Source organism: Pleurodeles waltl, chromosome 11 (assembly GCF_031143425.1).
Source record: "Pleurodeles waltl isolate 20211129_DDA chromosome 11, aPleWal1.hap1.20221129, whole genome shotgun sequence".
Lineage (NCBI taxonomy): Eukaryota > Metazoa > Chordata > Amphibia > Caudata > Salamandridae > Pleurodeles > Pleurodeles waltl.
The window spans coordinates 805,479,167-805,498,906 of NC_090450.1; the positions used below are offsets into that span (position 1 = coordinate 805,479,167).

A 19,740-nucleotide genomic window follows, 5' to 3' on the forward strand; every position below is an offset into this window, starting at 1 on the left:
ACCCCCCCCGTCCCCCCCCCCCCCCCCCCATTCTACAACACATTTTTAGGTTGAGCTTAGCAGCGACGTGTTGGTATGTATCTGGGCTTTTAACACCCACCTCACGCCCATCACTATCACTTGTTCATGGGCTTGCCCTTCAAAAATCCTTTTAATGACATTGGTAAAGGGTTTACCTTTGTCCCTCCTTGGGCAGTTTAGTTACCCCCTTGGCTATACCCTTGTACCATGTTGCATGGCTAATTGCACTTTTGCCGATAAGTTTGACTGAGAACAAACTTCTTTTTTCTTTTGTGTCTTTAGTTATCGCTGATGCTCATGGCAGCTGTGGCGCTGTGAATCGGCTCGCTTATGTGAAACTTCTTTACTTTTGATTTTCAAGTTTATGTGGCAAGAAAAGTCCGGTTAGGAGTTTATAACACTAGTTGCTTTAACTCTCGCAAACTGAGACCGATTGCATTGCAAATGCTTGCTCATTGTATTTTCAATTGTATTAGTTTTTAAAGCATAGTAAATGATGGCCTTAAATTGCACCAGGATATGGCAATATTTTTTGGAGCTCTTAAAGGATTCCTTTACCGTCACCCTCTGACAGTGCCTGTTGTCTCTCCATAGCCCCCTCTCTCATGTATTTTTTGTTTTATAACGCCTCTTACCAGGGCAAGGTGTTGGAGCACTTCACAACATCCCCCCACCCCCCCCCCCACCCCCCCCCCCCCGACACACACACACACAATGGTTTCAGCAGCATGTGGAAACCTGCAGTGCGTTTAAAACTGCTGCATTGCTACAAAACCTCATCACGGTACAGTTAGCTCAGTGATACTGATTTGGAGGGATGACATTCTGATCAAAGGCAAGGGTGCCCTCTCCCCAACTGTCCAAGATTTTCCAATTTGATTTGGCTGTTGGAGTTACAGCCTCAAATACAGTTGGTGGTAGAACATCTCCCAGACGTGGAAAATCATAATGGCGACATCTGCAGAATGCATCAGGAAACTTGAAAATAGTAGTCCTTCTCCCATTCATGAAGTGGTACTTCTAATTTTTTTGCATCCTCCAATAGAGGACCTGTTCACCGACTCATAAGAACACAATGCCAACGTGCCTACCCCAAAAGCCCCAGCAACTAGTGAGATGGCAACCTTAAGCAGTGGGTGTGGAAAAGCACAGAAGGACATCCTGGAGTGCAGGGGAAAAGGGTACCTCTGCAGGAGGAGCAACACACACACACACACATGCACACTCATTCATCAACACCCTGAAAGTTTGCATGGGCTCACCTACCACATCTCTATAGTGGTTTAAAGTCTACCTCACAAACTGACAGCAACTTGTTTAGAGAAGAACTATTGGATCTTTGACTCTCGCCTTCACCTGTAGAGTTTCCCGATGGACTCCATGTCACCCATAATGTTCAGCATTTTATACAGAACACTTGAACCATCCTTGCAAATGGCAACATCTAGATCCATTTGTATGCAGGCAACACCCGACAATAACAGACTCCAAGCCTGCCTCAATTTTCAAACCTAGATATCAACAAACTTATTGATGCTAGCCCCACGAAGGCTGAATTCTTCCTCAGTAATGGCTCTCCAGCTTAAATTTAATGGACATCATACTCTAACTTTTAAAACAAGCCAAATCCCTCACTTTCCAATCCATCCCCTCACTCGAGCATATTGCCAAGAAAACCAAAACATCCTGATTTAAACTCTTGCTTCTGAAAAAAATAGAATTTTTTTTCTTGCTTGCTGTAGGAAGTTGTCTCTGTGCACACTATTTCTTACTTTGAAATCGTATATACAGAGTCCAAGGGTTCCCCTTAGAGGTAAGTGTAAAGAAATGGCTCCCTGTTGCAGTTACCCCCCACTTTTTGCCTGATACTGATGCTGACTTGACTGAGAAGTGTGCTGGGACCCTGCTAACCAGGCCCCAGCACCAGTGTTCTTTCACCTAAAATGTAGGTTCGATGGCATCTGTCGCTGTAGATACACATGGTATGCATGAGCTCGCCATCTGGTGTTGGGTCGGAGTGTTACAAGTTGTTTTTCTTCGAAGAAGTGTTTTCGAGTCACGGGACCGAGTGACTCCACCTTCTGTGCTCATTGCGCATGGGCGTCGACTCCATCTTCGATTGTTTTCTTTCCGCCATCGGGTTCGGACGTGTTCATGTCGCTCCGAGTTTCGGAACGGAAAGATAGCTGAAGACGGAAGATTTTCGACGGTATCGTTGCGATCCGGTTAGAGATAGACACATACGACGACGCGTTGAACATCGAAGCGCTTCGGTGCCCTTCGGGGTAGATTTCGGCACCCCGTCGGGGCCTAGTCGGCCCGACCGCGTGGAGGACAACGCCGATGGATCGGACCCCGTTTCGATTCTGCCCCGAATGCCACAACAAATATCCTTATACGGACCTGCACTCGGTCTGTAATCTGTGCCTGTCACCCGAGCACAGTGAAGAATCCTGCGAGGCCTGTCGGGCGTTCCGGTCCCGAAAAACTCTGCGCGACCGTCGAGCGAGAAGACTGCAGATGGCGTCCACGCCAAAAGAGCGTCGACAGTTCGAGACAGAAGAAGAACAGGAGGAATCCTTTTCCATCCAGGATTCAGACTCCGACGAGCTACACTCTACAAGAACTGTGAGTAAGACGTCGAGATCAAACCTTAAAAAAGGAAAGAAGGCCCAGGGGACGCCACTGCCAACCGGCCATGGCTCCACCCAAATTCTCGGTGACCAACAATCGGCACCGAAAAAGGCCCATTCAGTGTCGAGATCGTCCGACTTCGGTCGAGACACCGGCACGCAGCCTCCTCGGGACCGAGAGAGTGCTAAACAGAAGCATCGACACCGAGAGTTCGGTGTCGACACCGATCGACGCCGAGACAGTGGCGCCGAAGACCATAGAGGCCAAGAATTTTCGGCACAGAAAAAGAGGAAGGTTACCTCGGAGCCGAAAAAACAATCGACAGGGCTTTCGGAGCCGAAAAAAGCGACACCAGACCCTGTTTCCGGCTCCTATACCGAAGAGCATTCTATGTCTTCTCAAATGAAGAAACATAGATTTGAACAAGAACTGCAATCCACTGACGTGGATCACACGCAAAAGCGTATCTTTATTCAGCAGGGGACTGGGAAGATCAGTACCCTTCCACCTGTCAAACGAAAGAGAACGCTTCAGTTTACTCCTCAGCAACAAACAACACAAAAGGTAACACCTCCTCCCTCGCCTCCACCTGTAACTCCGGCTTCGCCAACTTACACCCCATCACATTCGCCAGCTCACACCGCCATGAGCCACGACGACCAAGATCAGGATGCGTGGGACTTGTACGACGCACCAGTGTCTGATAACAGCCCAGACACATACCCAACTAGGCCATCACCACCGGAAGACAGCACAGCCTACTCACAAGTGGTGGCTAGAGCAGCTCTATTCCATAATGTGGAACTACACTCGGAACAAGTAGAGGATGATTTTTTATTTAACACCCTCTCCTCAACCCACAGCTCCTACCAAAGCCTGCCGATGCTCCCAGGCATGCTACGCCATGCAAAGGACATTTTCAAGGAGCCAGTTAAAAGTAGGGCAGTGACGCCTAGGGTGGACAAAAAGTATAAGGCGCCTCCTACGGACCCTGTCTTCATCACCTCTCAGCTGCCACCAGACTCTGTGGTGGTAGGGGCTGCCAGAAAACGGGCAAACTCACACACTTCTGGGGATGCACCTCCCCCAGATAAAGAAAGTAGGAAGTTCGATGCAGCCGGGAAGAGGGTTGCTGTCCAAGCAGCAAACCAGTGGCGCATCGCAAATTCACAAGCGCTGCTAGCGCGATACGACAGAGCCCACTGGGATGAGATGCAGCATCTCATTGAACATCTCCCAAAAGATCTGCAAAAAAGAGCAAAACAGGTTGTTGAGGAGGGTCAAAACATTTCCAACAATCAAATACGCTCCTCCATGGATGCAGCAGACACGGCCGCAAGAACCATTAATACGTCGGTTACCATCCGTAGGCACGCATGGCTCAGAACGTCTGGATTCAAGCCAGAAATTCAGCAGGCAGTGCTTAACATGCCAGTAAACGAGAAACTTCTGTTCGGTCCGGAGGTCGACACAGCTATAGAAAAGCTCAAAAAGGACACTGACACTGCCAAGGCCATGGGCGCACTCTACTCCCCGCAGAGCAGAGGATCTTATAACACCTTCCGCAAAACACCTTTTAGAGGAGGGTTTCGGGGTCAGGCCACACAAGCTAGCACCTCACAGTCCGCACCGCCCACCTACCAGGGACAATACAGGGGAGGTTTTCGGGGCCAGTATAGAGGGGGGCAATTTCCTAGGAATAGAGGAAGATTTCAAAGCCCCAAAACCACTACCAACAAGCAGTGACTCACACGTCACTCACCCCTCCCACACAACACCAGTGGGGGGGAGGATACATCAATATTACGAAGCATGGGACAAAATAACTACAGATACATGGGTCCTAGCAATTATCCAACATGGTTATTGCATAGAATTCATGCAATTCCCTCCAGACATACCACCAAAATCACAAAATTTATCAAAATACCATTCACAACTTCTAGAGATAGAAGTTCAAGCACTACTGCAAAAAAATGCAATAGAATTAGTACCAAGCACACAAATAAACACAGGAGTTTATTCACTGTACTTCTTGATACCAAAAAAGGACGAAACACTGAGACCAATTCTAGACCTCAGGGTAGTAAACACATTCATCAAATCAGACCACTTTCACATGGTCACACTACAAGAAGTGTTACCATTGCTCAGAAAACACGACTACATGACAACCCTAGACCTCAAGGACGCATATTTCCATATACCAATCCATCAATCACACAGGAAATATCTAAGGTTTGTATTCAAAGGAATACATTACCAATTCAAAGTATTGCCTTTTGGTTTAACAACCGCTCCAAGAGTATTCACAAAGTGCCTAGCAGTAGTCGCTGCACACATCAGAAGGCAGCAAATACATGTGTTCCCGTATCTAGACGACTGGCTAATCAAAACCAGTTCGCTCACACAATGCTCAAACCACACAAATCAAGTCATACAAACCCTCTACAATTTAGGGTTCACCGTCAACTTTGCAAAATCAAACATTCTGCCAAGCAAAGTACAGCAATATCTAGGAGCCATAATAGACACGACAAAAGGAGTAGCAACGCCAACTCCACAAAGGATCCACAATTTCAACAGGGTCATTCAACACATGTCTCCAAACCAAACAATACAAGCAAGAACAATACTACAGCTCCTAGGCATGATGTCCTCATGCATAGCCATTGTCCCAAACGCAAGACTGCACATGAGGCCCTTACAACAGTGCCTAGCCTCACAGTGGTCTCAAGCACAGGGTCACCTTCTAGATCTGGTGTTGCTAGACCGCCAAACTTACCTATTGCTTCTATGGTGGAACAGTATAAATTTAAACATAGGGCGGCCTTTCCAAGACCCAGTGCCACAGTACGTAATAACAACAGATGCTTCCATGACAGGGTGGGGAGCACATCTCAATCAACACAACATAAGAGGACAATGGAACATACATCAAACAAAACTGCATATAAATCATCTAGAATTATTAGCAGTTTTTCAAGCACTAAAAGCTTTCCAACCAATCATAACCCACAAATACATCCTTGTCAAAACAGACAACATGACAACGATGTATTATCTAAACAAACAAGGAGGAACACATTCAACGCAGTTAAGCTTGTTAGCTCAAAAAATATGGAAGTGGGCAATCCACCATCAAATTGGTCTAATAGCACAGTTTATTCCGGGGATCCAGAATCAGCTGGCAGACAATCTCTCTCGAGATCACCAGCAAGTCCACGAATGGGAAATCCACCCACAAATTCTGAACACCTACTTCACACTCTGGGGAACACCACAAATAGACTTATTTGCAACAAAAGAGAACGCAAAATGCCAAAACTTCGCGTCCAGATACCCACACAAGCAATCCCAAGGCAATGCCCTATGGATGAACTGGTCAGGAATATTTGCTTACGCTTTTCCTCCTCTCCCTCTCCTTCCTTACCTAGTAAACAAATTGAGTCAAAACAAACTCAAACTCATTTTAATAGCACCAACGTGGGCAAGACAACCCTGGTACACAACACTGCTAGATCTGTCTGTAGTACCACACATCAAACTGCCCAACAAACCAGATCTGTTAACGCAACACAACCAACAGATCAGACACCCGGACCCAGCATCGCTGAATCTAGCAATCTGGCTCCTGAAATCCTAGAATTCGGACACTTACAACTTAGCCAAGAGTGTATGGAAGTCATAAAGCAGGCCAGAAGGCCATCCACTAGACACTGCTACGCAAGTAAGTGGAAAAGATTTGTTTGGTACTGCCATCATAATCAGATACAACCACTAGAGGCAACTCCAAAACATATAGTAAATTACTTGCTCCATTTACAAAAAGCAAAGCTAGCCTTCTCTTCTATTAAAATACACCTTGCAGCAATATCTGCATACCTGCAAACTACATATTCAACTTCCTTGTATAGGATACCAGTTATCAAAGCATTCATAGAAGGGCTTAAAAGAATTATACCACCAAGAACACCACCTGTTCCTTCATGGAACCTAAACGTGGTTCTAACAAGACTCATGGGCCCACCCTTCGAACCCATGCACTCTTGCGGAATACAATTCCTCACCTGGAAAGTTGCCTTTCTCATCGCCATTACATCTCTAAGAAGAGTAAGTGAAATTCAAGCGTTCACAACACAAGAGCCTTTTATACAAATACATAAAAATAAGGTCGTCCTACGACCTAATCCAAAATTTTTACCAAAAGTTATTTCTCCATTCCATCTAAATCAAACGGTAGAATTACCAGTATTCTTCCCACAGCCAGATTCTGTGGCTGAAAGAGCACTACATACATTAGATGTCAAAAGAGCATTAATGTACTACATTGACAGAACGAAGAACATCAGAAAAACTAAACAGCTATTTATTGCATTCCAAAAACCTCATGCAGGTAACCCAATATCAAAACAAGGTATAGCCAGATGGATAGTTAAATGCATCCAAATCTGCTACCTTAAAGCAAAAAGACAACTGCCCATTACTCCCAGGGCACATTCAACAAGGAAAAAAGGTGCTTCAATGGCCTTTTTAGGAAACATCCCAATGCAAGAAATATGTAAGGCAGCCACTTGGTCTACGCCTCACACATTCACCAAACACTACTGTATAGATGTGCTATCCGCACAACAAGCTACAGTAGGTCAAGCTGTATTAAGAACTCTATTTCAGACAACTTCTACTCCTACAGGCTAAACCACCGCTTATGGGGAACTAACTGCTTACTAGTCTATGCATACCATGTGTATCTACAGCGACAGATGCCATCGAACTGAAAATGTCACTTACCCAGTGTACATCTGTTCGTGGCATCAGTCGCTGAGATTCACATGGACCCACCCACCTCCCCGGAAGCCTGTAGCAGTTCAGAAGTTACCTTCAATTTTGTACATTTGTATATATATTACTTAATCCTTTAATAGGTACATACTTACATTTTTCATTGCGCGGGCACTATTACTATAGTACAACTCCTACCTCACCCTCTGCGGGGAAAACAATCGAAGATGGAGTCGACGCCCATGCGCAATGAGCACAGAAGGTGGAGTCACTCGGTCCCGTGACTCGAAAACACTTCTTCGAAGAAAAACAACTTGTAACACTCCGACCCAACACCAGATGGCGAGCTCATGCATACCATGTGAATCTCAGCGACTGATGCCACGAACAGATGTACACTGGGTAAGTGACATTTTCATTTTGATTCCACAATTGGCACACCCTGGCATCCAGGTAAGTTTCTTGTAACTGGTACCCCTGGTACCAAGGGCCCTGATGCCAGGGAAGGTCTCTAAGGGCTGCAGCATATCTTATGCCACCCTGGGGACCCCTCACTCAGCACAGACACACTGCTTGCCAGCTTGTGTGTGCTGATGAGAACAAAACGAGTAAGTCGACATGGCACTCTCCTCAGGGTGCCATGCCAACCTCACACTGCCTATGCAGTATAGATAAGTCACCCCTGTAGTAGGCCTTACAGCCCTAAGGCAGGGTGCACTATACCACAGGTGAGCTCATATGTGCATGAGCACTATGCCCCTACAGTGTCTAAGCAAAACCTTAGACATTGTAAGTGCAGGGTAGCCATAAGAGTATATGGGCTGGGAGTCTGTCAAAAACGAACTCCACAGCTCCATAATGGCTACACTGAATACTGGGAAGTTTGGTATCAAACTTCTCAGAATAATAAACCCACACTGATGCCAGTGTTGGATTTATTAAAAAATGCACACAGAGGGCATCTTAGAGATACCCCCTGTATTTTACCCAATTGTTCAGTGCAGGACTGACTGGTCTGTGCCAGCCTGCTGCTGAGAGACGAGTGTCTGACCTCATGCGGTGAGAGCCTTTGTGCTCTCTGAGGACAGAAACAAAGCCTGCTCTGGGTGGAGGTGCTTCACACCTCCCCCCTGCAGGAACTGTAACACCTAGCAGTGAGCTTCAAAGGCTCAAGCTTCGTGTTACAATGCCCCAGGGCACTCCAGCTAGTGGAGATGCCCGCCCCCTGGACACAGCCCCCACTGGCCAGTCAGGACAGCCCCTAAGGTGTCCTGAGCTGAGGTGACTCTGACTTTTAGAAATCCTCCATCTTGTAGAAGGAGAATTCCCCCAATAGGGATAGGAATGTGATCCCCTCCCCTTGGGAGGAGGCACAAAGAGGGTGTACCCACCCACAGGGCTAGTAGCCATTGGCTACTAACCCCCCAGACCTAAACACGCCCTTAAATTTAGTATTTAAGGGCTCCCCTGAACCTAAGAATTTTGATTCCTGCAACTTACCTGAAGAAGACTGCTGAGCTGAAAAACCCCTGCAGAGGAAGAACAGAAGACACCAACTGCTTTGGCCCCAGTCCTACCGGCCTGTCTCCTGCCTTCCAAAAGAAACCTGCTCCAGCGACGCTTTCCAAGGGACCAGCGACCTCTGAATCCTCTGAGGACTGCCCTGCTTCAAGAAAGACCAGAAACTCCCGAGGACTGCGGCACTGCTCCACAAGAACTGCAACTTTGTTTCAAGGAGCAGACTTAAAGACCCCTGCAACTCCCCGCAAGAAGCGTGAGACTTGCAACACTGCACCCAGCGACCCCGATCGACTGGTGGAGAAACAACGCTTCAGGGAGGACCCTCCGGCGACTCTACGACTGTGAGTAACCAAAGTTGTCCCCCCTGAGCCCCCACAGCGACGCCTGCAGAGGGAATCCCGAGGCTCCCCCTGACCGCGACTGCCTGAACTCCATTCCCCGACGGCTGGAAAAGACTCTGCACCCACAGCCCCCAGCACCGAAAGAAACGGAACTCCTGTGCAGGAGTGACCCCCAGGAGGCCCTCTCCCTTGCCCAGGTGGTGGCTACCCCGAGGAGCCCCCCCCCCCTTGCCTGCCTACAACGCTGAAGAGATCCCTTGATCTCTCATTGAAAACCATTACAAACCCGACGCGTGTTTGCACTCTGCACCCGGCCGCCCCCGCGCTGCTGAGGGTGTACTTTTTGGGCTGACCTGTGTCCCCCGGGGCCCTACAAAACCCCCCTGGTCTGCCCTCCGAAGATGCGGGTACTTACCTGCTGGCAGACTGGAACCGGGGCACCCCCTTCTCTCCATTGAAGCCTGTGTGTTTTGGGCACCTCTTTGACCTTCGCTCCTGACCGGCCCTGAGCTGCTGGTGTGATAACTTTGGGGTTGCTCTGAACCCCCAACGGTGGGCTACCTTGGACCCAAACCTGAGACTTGTAAGTGATTTACTTACCTGATAAAACTAACAAAAACGTACCTCCCCCAGGAACTGTGAAAATTGCACTAAGTGTCCACTTTTAAAACAGCTTATTGTGTTTTATGTCAAAAGTATACATGCTAATGAAATGATTCAAAGTTCCTAAAGTACTTACCTGCAATACCTTTCAAATGAGATATTACATGTAGAATTTGAACCTGTGGTTCTTAAAATAAACTAAGAAAATATATTTTTCTATAACAAAACCTATTGGCTGGATTTGTCTCTGAGTGTGTGTTCCTCATTTATTGCCTGTGTGTATGTACAACAAATGCTTAACACTACTCCTTGGATAAGCCTACTGCTCGACCACACTACCACAAATTAGAGCATTAGTATTCTCTTTTGCCACTATCTTACCTCTAAGGGGAACCCTTGGACTCTGTGCATGCTATTCCTTACTCTGAAATAGCACATACAGAGCCAACTTCCTACAGTAAGATAGTGGCAAATGTAGATAATTCTAATGCTCTATTTTGTGGTACTGTGATCGACACAAGTAGGTACACAAAATACACCCTCAGCGGCACAGGAGCGGCCGGGTGCAGTGTGCAAAGCAGGCGTCTGGTATCAGGTAGGAAACAATGGAGGGACCTGGGGGTCACTCTAACGGTGCAGGCAGGCACAGTGGGGGGTGGGCTTCTTGGGACAGCCACCACCTGGGCTAGGCGGAGGGTCGCCTGGGGGTCACTCCTGCGTTGAAGTTCGGTTCCTTCAGGTTCTGGGGGCTGCGGGTGCAGTGTTTGTTCCAGATGTAGGGTCCTTTGTTACAGGCAGTCGCGGTCAGGGGGAGCCTCTGGATTCTCTCTGCAGGCACGGCTGGAAACGTGAAGTCCTTGGAAGTTGCATCTTTGTTGCAAAGAAGTAGCTGGTTTTGAACAGGGCCTCTGTTCACAGGAGTTTCTTGGTCCTGTAGTCCAGGGCAGTCCTCTGAGGCTTCAGAGGTCGCTGGTCCCTGTCGGATGCATCGCTGGAGCAGGTTTTCGAAGTTGGAGACAGGCCGGTAGGGCTGGGGGGCCAAAGCAGTTGTCGTCTTCCTCCTTCTCTGCAGGCTTGTAGGTCAGCAGTCCTCCTTGTTTCTTCAGGTTGCAGGAATCTGATTTCCTGGGATCTGGGGAGCCCCTAAATGCAGAATTTAGGGGTGTGTTTAGGTCTGGGAGGGCAGTAGCCAATGGCTACTGTCCTTGAGGGTGGCTACACCCTCTTTGTGCCTCCTCCCTGTGGGGAGGGGGGGGGCACATCCCTAATCCTATTGGGGGAATCCTCCAAACTCAAGATGGAGGATTTCTCAAGGCAGGGGTCACCTCAGCTCAGGACACCTTAGGGGCTGTCCTGACTGGTGGGTGGTGACTCCTTGTTTTTCTCATTCTCTCCTCCAGCCTTGCTGCCAAAAGTGGGGGCAGTGGCCGGAGGGCGGGCATCTCCACTAGCTGGGATGCCCTGGGGTGCTGTACCACAAGGGGTGAGCCTTTGAGGCTCACCGCCAGGTGTTACAGTTCCTGCAGGGGGAGGTGAGAAGCAGCTCCACCCATTTCAGGCTTTGTTCCTGACCACAGTGTGACAAAGGTACTCTCCCCGTGTGGCCAGCAACATGTCTGGTGTGTGGCAGGCTGGCAGAAACTAGTCCGCCTACACTGAAAGTTGGGTATGTTTTCAGGGGGCATCTCTAAGATGCACTCTGGGTGTATTTTACAATAAATTGCACACAACATCAGTGTGCATTTACTGTGCTGAGAAGTTTGATACCAAACTTCCCAGTTTTCAGTGGAGCCGTTATGGAACTGTGGAGTTCGTGTTTGACAAACTCCCAGACCATATACTCTTATGGCTACCCTGCACTTACAATGTCTAAGGTTTTGCTTAGACACTGTAGGGGCATAGTGCTCATGCACATATGCCCTCACCTGTGGTATAGGGCACCCTGCCTTAGGGCTGTAAGGCCTGCTAGAGGGGTGACTTACCTATGCCACAAGCAGTGTGAGGTTGGCATGGCACCCTGAGGGGGAGTGCCATGTCGACTTAGTCATTTTCTCCCCACCAGCACACACAAGCTGTGAAGCAGTGTCTGTGCTGAGTGAGGGGTCCCTAGGGTGGCATAAGACATGCTGCAGCCCTTAGAGACCTTCCCTGGCATCAGATCCCTTGGTACAAGGGACTTACCTGAGTGCCAGAGTTGTGCCAATTGTGGAGACAAAGGTACGGTTTAGGGAAAGAACACTGATGCTGGGGCCTGGTTAGCAGGGCCCCAGTACACTGGTGTTGCATTTTTTGAGTGTCAAATCATAACTTAGCATCAGCAAAGGCAAAAAAAGTTAGGGGGTAACCATGCCAAGGAGGCATTTCCGTACACTTGCTTTAAAATGCAGTTCAAGCCAGAGTCCTCTCCCACCTAGAATGAGGCAATACACTGCCCAACTGCATCCTCAAGACCACACTTGCCCCCCAAAAAATACATGATTTATGTAGCTGCACAGCTCATGCAAGGGCTGAAGAAATAAAGCTGCATAACCCTGGAAGCACCCCCTAGTTTTTCAATTGATCCTGCTGGTTTTTCAGCGGAGTGCCCAGTGGCCTGCTAACCAGATCTCCGTGCCAGTGTCCTGACCCTAAAGTGCATCTTGAATTGACTGTTCCCAACTGGAAATGGCTACCTTACCTGTAAGGCCTTAGTAAATGGTACCCAGGGCGTTTTAGCTACCCCATGGCTTCTAGCTCTGATTGTGCCACCCTGGAGGTATCCCAAGTAAAACAAGCCCTGCTGTTATCCACTGCAGACTGGTACAGCAGTCATGCACTGCTAGTCTGACTTTGTCATTGAAAGTGATAGCAAAGCCACCACTTCAATGGCCATGTGTGCAAGTCACTCCTATGGCAGTCTTGCCAAGCCCTAAAGGCAGGATGTAACATATAACACAGGTAGGACATGTACTTCTCATGTCCTGACAGTAAAACACGCAAATTGCCGTTTTTACTGTGGAAAGATTTGGGCGCCCAGTTGGTGAATGCAAACCTCGGAAGTATACTAACTCCTGAATGGTGCGACCAAAGTAGGCAAACCAAACAACCTGTTAAATTAAGCGCGACTTGTAACTCAAGTGGAAATTAATGTAACTTGTTACAGTGTTCAGCTTCATTAATGCTGCAACTTTGCCATCATAACACCTGTGCCTTCCCAGGCAGACATGGAGCCAGCTTCTTGAGACAGTTTTCTGATCTCTTGGAGAGACGTGTCGGCAACTCTTGAAGGAGAACAATGAGGTATTGCGTGCCTTGGAGGTGTCTCCTCCGTCCTGCAAAAAAGCCAATTGGGTTCTGGTACCATTGCGCCGTGCAGCTCAGAGGACCAGGTCCGGATGCACAGTTGCACCAGAGTTCACTAAATCTAAGGAGTGCTGTCCGAGAGTGGCTAGGACCCTCCGAAGAAGAGTTAGTGACCTAGGAAGGAGTGGTCTGTGAGTGATAGCGGGCCCTTGGTATTCCAGTGGTGACCTCAAACTTGCAACCAGGACCCCCTCATCTTCGTGGACTGAATTCCTCTAGGAAGACCCCTGTCTACCGCATCACATCCTTAGGCTATCTTCACCATTGTTCATCCCTAGCATCAGGACCACTCCACAGGAATCCATTGCATTGCGGATGAAGTACCTTGGGCTGCTGCTCCTGTGAAAGTAACTGTTCTGGAGGACCTTGTTGGTCACCCTGACTAGCTTCCTGCTGGAGGTTGTTGCCCCCAAGTATTTTAACCGACTGCATTGACAATTTTCAAAGCTTTTTTTGAAAATGTTTGGGTGCACTTCATTGTCTTCGCCAAGACTTGTTCGCTGTTGAGTGAAGTTGCTTTGATTTATTTTTGCATCTAAGATCTTTAATTCTGGAATCTTCGGGGGTATCTTTTTCGTTCTAGTTCTAAAAGCCTAGAAAAATACAATATCTTCTGATGAATTAGTGTCTGATCTTGTCTTGTTGATTTCTTGGTGCTGTTTAAATGCTTAACACTTGTTCCTCTGTGTAAGCCTTGCTACCCAGGGTTGATCTGAGGGTTTTACCGACAAAACCTAAAAGGGTTGGTAAGTGTATTACACGGTGAGTTTGCACAGCCACACAAAATATTGCACCCCATTTTCTTACCCTAACGCCAATATACCATGGCTCCCCCTGCACACACAAACCATTTACAAGTTCAGCTGTCTTCTCTGGTCCTTCTGTCTTGCTTCCTGGCTTCTCCTGGAGGTAGATGACTTCAAGATTCCCTGTAAGCCAGATACCATCCATGTGTTTAAGAGTTGCCCTGGGTTAACTTGCTACACAATTTCCCCTCAGTAAAATTAGATTAAAGTAGTAAAACCGCAGAGTGCCGATCATGTGCTTCATTTTTCCTTTACAAATTGTGAATAATTCCTTCTGAAGCAGACTAAGTTCAACTTGAAAGATATAAAATCTTCCCAAATGATGTTAATATTTTTATTTCACATTTTGATTGCATGCCTATGGCTGCTAAGGCAGCAGTGAGGTTTGGTGTTTGTTTGGTTTTTTTTGTTGTTGTTTTTTTTTTTGGGCATATTCTTGCAATTGAAAATTAAAACAGCAAATGCACCCGCTTCTAGGGCCAGACCTGATTGGTTTGTCAATTATTGTTGGTTTGATTATCCTTTATTCATGTGATTTCATTTATGTGTTTAGGAGAATGTTGGGCATTGACTGCCTCTTTTCAGCAGTCAGCACTGTGCTTCTTTCAAAGCACTTGACTTAAAGCTCTCATTATGGTTCTCTTAATGGTTACAAACAATTGTTTTCACTGTTGTATGTCACACTTTTCATTTGGTCTCTATTTTGTTCTTCACATAGTTACCCCACAAGTCAACCTCCAAGCTATGATCAGAGTGGATACTCTCAGCAGAACACTTACGGACAGCAACCACCAAGCACCTATGGGCAGCAGCAGCAGCAACCACCACCAAGCTATGGCCAGCAGAGTGGATATTCACAACCTCCGCCCAGCAGTTATCCTCCACAGACTGGATCATACAGTCAGCCTCCAAACCAGCATAGTCAATACAGTCAACATAGTCAGCATAGCCAATATAGTCAGCATAATCAACATAGCCAGCAAAGCCAACATGGCCCACATGGGCAGCACAGTCAGCATGTTCACCATGGTCAACATAGCCAGCACAGCCAACAAAGCAGTGGTTATGGACAGCAGAATGACTATGGACCACCAAGTCAAATGAGAGGTATTTTATTTTAACAGATTTGTTGGTTTCCTGTTGTCAGCGGTATTGTTGTTGTTCAATTTTCTTGTCAGCATTCGCATTTCATTACCAGAATTTCCTTCCTATTAAAACAAGCCAAATGTTAAATTGGTTGTAGCTCAAAATGTTTGAATGTTAACAGTGTTTTCATAATTTTGCAGTGTAAAATGTTCGAATCCACCGAACGTGTGATCACTCATCATTGTTCACCTTAATCAGAGCTCCCGGTTACTTATAGCTCTCTTAAAGTGGAACAAGCCAGCAAGGTGAACTTAACTCTGAATCATGATTCATGTTGGACTATGGCTCCTTTTTAGGTCTAGCATAAGCATTCGACCTTGTTTATTCTTTTAGTATACTTCTTATGGCTTAAAGCGACTTCATTTTTTTTGGTTGCAGTATCCTTTAAAAATTCTTGTTCACTAGTGGTCAGTCCTGCCTTTTTTCTGATTCAGAGCAGTTACAAACTACTCGATTATTCCACTTTGGTTTCTTTATCTGTTGCTGTGACGGACAATTTTTGTTATTTCTTTAGTGCTCTCCTTTCACTGTTGGTATTTTAGGCTGGTAACTGCCTGCGTTTTATTGCAGTATTCCATTCCTCCCCTCACCTTCCCCATGTCTGCGGACATTTGTTTTGGCTTCATTCCAGTACTGTTCTTATTTACCTTTGGCTCCTAAAGTAAGTTTCTTTTAATAAAGAAATACCCGGTCCTTTAGCTCACTGTTCATGAAAGCCACAATCTGCCCTTTCTGGTAGAATGTAGCTAAACCTAGAAGCAATGATGTGAAACTTGCTCAGCATCGCATCTTGAGTCTCTCTCAAGGGCCCCTCCCTGCCAGCACTCACGACATTGCTTATCTCCTTTTTATGGGGCATAAATCTTCTCAGGCCGCTGTATGTGTTGAAATGTGAGGCAAGAATGCTTGCAAGACTTTTCATTCTATTAAAATAAAAAGAAAATACTTGTTTGACGTGTGTAGCTGTAGATACACATGCTGTGCATAAGCTCGCCATCTAGTGTTGGGTTCGGAGTAGTACAACCTGTTTAGCAGTCTAAATCTGGATATTTTTTTCCTGTCTTTCTATCGTCAGTATTGTTTCCGAATGTGTATTCCTTAATATTCAACTTTCGGTTCCGTTTTCTACACACTGAATCACATTTTTTAGACCTTATGGGCCCTCCTTTGGACTACCGCTTCCATGTGGTATTGAACAGTGCAGCCCTGATGGGACATAATCCATTTTGGTTGTGCTGTCGATGCCATTCTAAGTTTCCATACACCGATCAACACCAGGTGTGTGATTTGTTTTTCATCAGACCACAACTTTCGACGTGCGAAGCGTGCCGTTCTTTTTGGTCGAAGAAGACACTTTGAGACCAAATGTCTCGTGGCTGTAAATGGCATCTCAACACAGATGATACACTGGATATCTTCCGAGACAAGCTCACACAAGAAAATGTGGAACAAGAGGGGGTCTTCTCTGTTCAAGATTCGGACTCTAATGTGCAGTCGGACATTGAGTCAACCAGCACAAACTAAGTAAAAAGCACCCTTTCCCATCGGATAAGACAAGAGGTCCCCGGTCAGCCACTAAATTCCAGCCATGGTCGGAGCCAAGAAACTTATTTGGATGCCCATCATACCAGTTCGGCTCCAAAAAAAGCCAAAGACAAATCTTCGGCATCAACCTCCTGTAGCTCCATTTCAGCACCGACAAAACAAAAATTGTACATTGTTTTGGTACAGACTGCTTTGACACTGAAAAAGAAACGCCAAACAACTACAATTTAGGCACCAAAAATATTCCATCCAAAAGAATCTTCGAAACCCCAAAAAACAACTCAGTGACTCTGGACTGTCTAACATCCACCTACACCACAGGTGTGGAACCAATTTTGGAAGTTATGGACGCTAGACAGCGCCAACTTCATAAAAGAACAGGGCAGATTATAACTACCTCTAAAGAGGGAAATTAACTTTTGAATAAAGTCTTGATTCCTCTACACCTCCAAAGAAGACTGCCAAAATATTTCTTCTCATACTTCTACATCTCTACCTTTACCTACTTCTCCACAACGTACTCTTTCAACATCTCCCACTCGCGTAGGGTTCACACTACCTAGTGGGTCGCAGGATATAGGGGATGCATTAGAAGAGCAAGACCCATGGAATGAGTACGATCAGGATTGCATTACACCAAATGATTTGGATCTTTACCCTGCTAAACGCTCACCTACTGAGGATTCTACATCATACCAACAAGTGATAGCAAGGGCAGCAGCATATCACAATGTAAATATGTACACTGACCCGATAGAGGAGGATTTCTTATTCGCCACCCTTGGTGCAACACATAAAGCCAATTTCATCTACTGCTACCAGGAATTATCAAACACCTAGAAGAAAATAAATATTTAAAGAGCCAGTTAGAGCAAGAATTATCACTCTGAGTTGATTAAAAAGTACAAAGCTGATGCTCTATATATAAAAGCACAAATTCCTCCAGACTCAATTGTGGCATCTACTGCAAGAAAAAGAGCTAATAGCCAGTCAACAGAAGACACAACTCCTGACCAAGAAAGTAAAAAATTAGATGCTGCAGGGAAAAGAGTAACTGCTCAAGCAGCCAATCATTTGCAAATCTCTAATGCTCAAGCTTTGCAGTGAGGAGAGCTAGCAGAAGTAGAGGGTCAGCCTGGAATCCCCTCCAAAGGTCGAGCCCTCTGGACCTTGTTGGTCCTGTAGAACTCTGCACATCCTCTTCTGCCTGGATTTGCACTTGCCAAGGCTTGTTGGTGCCCCCATGCCCCCCGATACCCCCCCCCGACCACTGATCCATCTGTGACCTGGCTACCGATGTGGGACAGCTTCTGCTCGACTTCAGGGACTCCTCTGCAGCTCCTGGCCTCCACAGCTGACCTTCATTTTCCACCATTGACTCTGGTCTTCTCCCACAGAAGGGTGGGCAGTGGCTCCTGCCCCACCTGGACTCTCCTGCGTGGGCTGGAGTCTCTCCTTCTCTTGCAGGTTTTCTTTATCTGGAATTCAGTTTGGTTCCATTGGACTGGTCCTGTTCCTGCAAATGTCCTTTTCCAAGTCTCCTTGTTAGTCAGTGGGAAGACCAGGTAACTTATCTCTGCTCCCCTGGTCACTGGGAGTCATGTAGATACTCGCCTTTTGGGGGTTCCAAGCTCTTCCAGCTCCCTACTAACCACTGCACATCCTTGAGTGGGGTACCTAACTTTGCGTTCCACTATTTTAGTACTTGGTTTGACCTCACAATAGGGCCCTAACTATTTTCTGTTATTTCTTACCAATGCTTGTTATTTTTCTATGCTAATTCCTAGTACTTACCGGGTGGATATGTAGTGTATTTAGTTCTAGTTGTTGGTCTGCCTATAAGTAATCTAGTTCAGTGTTACTGTAATAAAGTACCTTTTAGTTTTTTTGCAACACTGTATGGTTGCTTTCATGGGAGATAAGTTGCTGTTTCACTACTGTGGTATTGCAAGTGCTTTACACTCCTCAATAGGTCTTGGCTGCTCACCACACCTATCACTGGAGAGCCCTGGCTTCCTAGACACCGGTCACTATCTAAAAAGGATTGCCTGGGTCTGGTATAAGGTGCAAACACCATAGGTGTCCACCATATACCAGGCAAAGCCTTCTTACAAAACGTATGCACCGAAAGACCACCTTAAGGTCTGTTGCTTCTGTCTCATAAAGAACCATCGTTTGGTGGGCTGTGCAGAATTCCAACCAGAGACTGAGGGTAAGACTGACGGAGGTGGGAGCACTGCACCATAACATCCCAGGTTAGATGAGAATTCTTATAGCTCTAGGTTTTTTGAGAGAGGAAGAAGACCAATGTGAGGGCACAGAAGTGGCCCAGGGAGAAGACTCCGACCTCTCAGTCAAGCGACACCTATCAAAGAAACATTGTTGATTTTGAGATGAAGTGCAGGATTAACACAAGTGGGCTCTGCAGCCAAGCCAAAAATGGCACTCTGGGCATACCAAATGGGCAACAATAGCTTCAGTGCCAAAAGGGTACTACTGGAAGCTAACCTGCAGAACCACCCTTGATCTCAAAGGAAGATGGAGTGTGAGTGGGGCAAAACTCCCTCAGAAGGATGAGTTGAGGCTAAAAGGAGTGCAACGGCAGGCATCGGATAGAAAGCTTTCAACGACTGAGTAAAAAGCACCAGGGGTGAGGTTCGAAATAGGAGGCCTTGTATGCAAAAGGAGTTTGACTCTGACCGGATTAAAGATTCCTTTGAAACTTTAACTCGACAACCAACAACTAGAGAACGTTGTTGCAGAACTGGAACATCCACTTACAGCATCACCACAGGAGGAACTCAAAGGGTAGCTCTACCATTTTGAGGAAAAGAAGAAGTTTGTCAAACATGACCCATCACAAGCAGGAGATTTGATGGAAGATGGGCAAGTCGTATGCTGACTCAGTAGAAGAGGGGGATAGACTTTTATCTATAGAAATCTAACTTCCTTGGTGACCTTACTGCATACAGTGTAGTTATAAAGGAGGATGAACAACT

General features: G+C 46.6%; 1 protein-coding gene across 2 annotated transcripts in view; it reads left to right on the top strand.

The window, feature by feature from the left end:
* Positions 1-19,740, top strand: part of EWSR1 (EWS RNA binding protein 1) — a 376,243-nt gene that overhangs the window by 142,775 nt on the left and 213,728 nt on the right. For both annotated transcript variants that reach the window (XM_069214565.1, XM_069214566.1), the window contains exon 7: positions 14,769-15,157. In XM_069214565.1, coding sequence (XP_069070666.1) covers positions 14,769-15,157 — 389 coding nt within the window. The remainder of the gene's footprint in view (positions 1-14,768; positions 15,158-19,740) is intronic.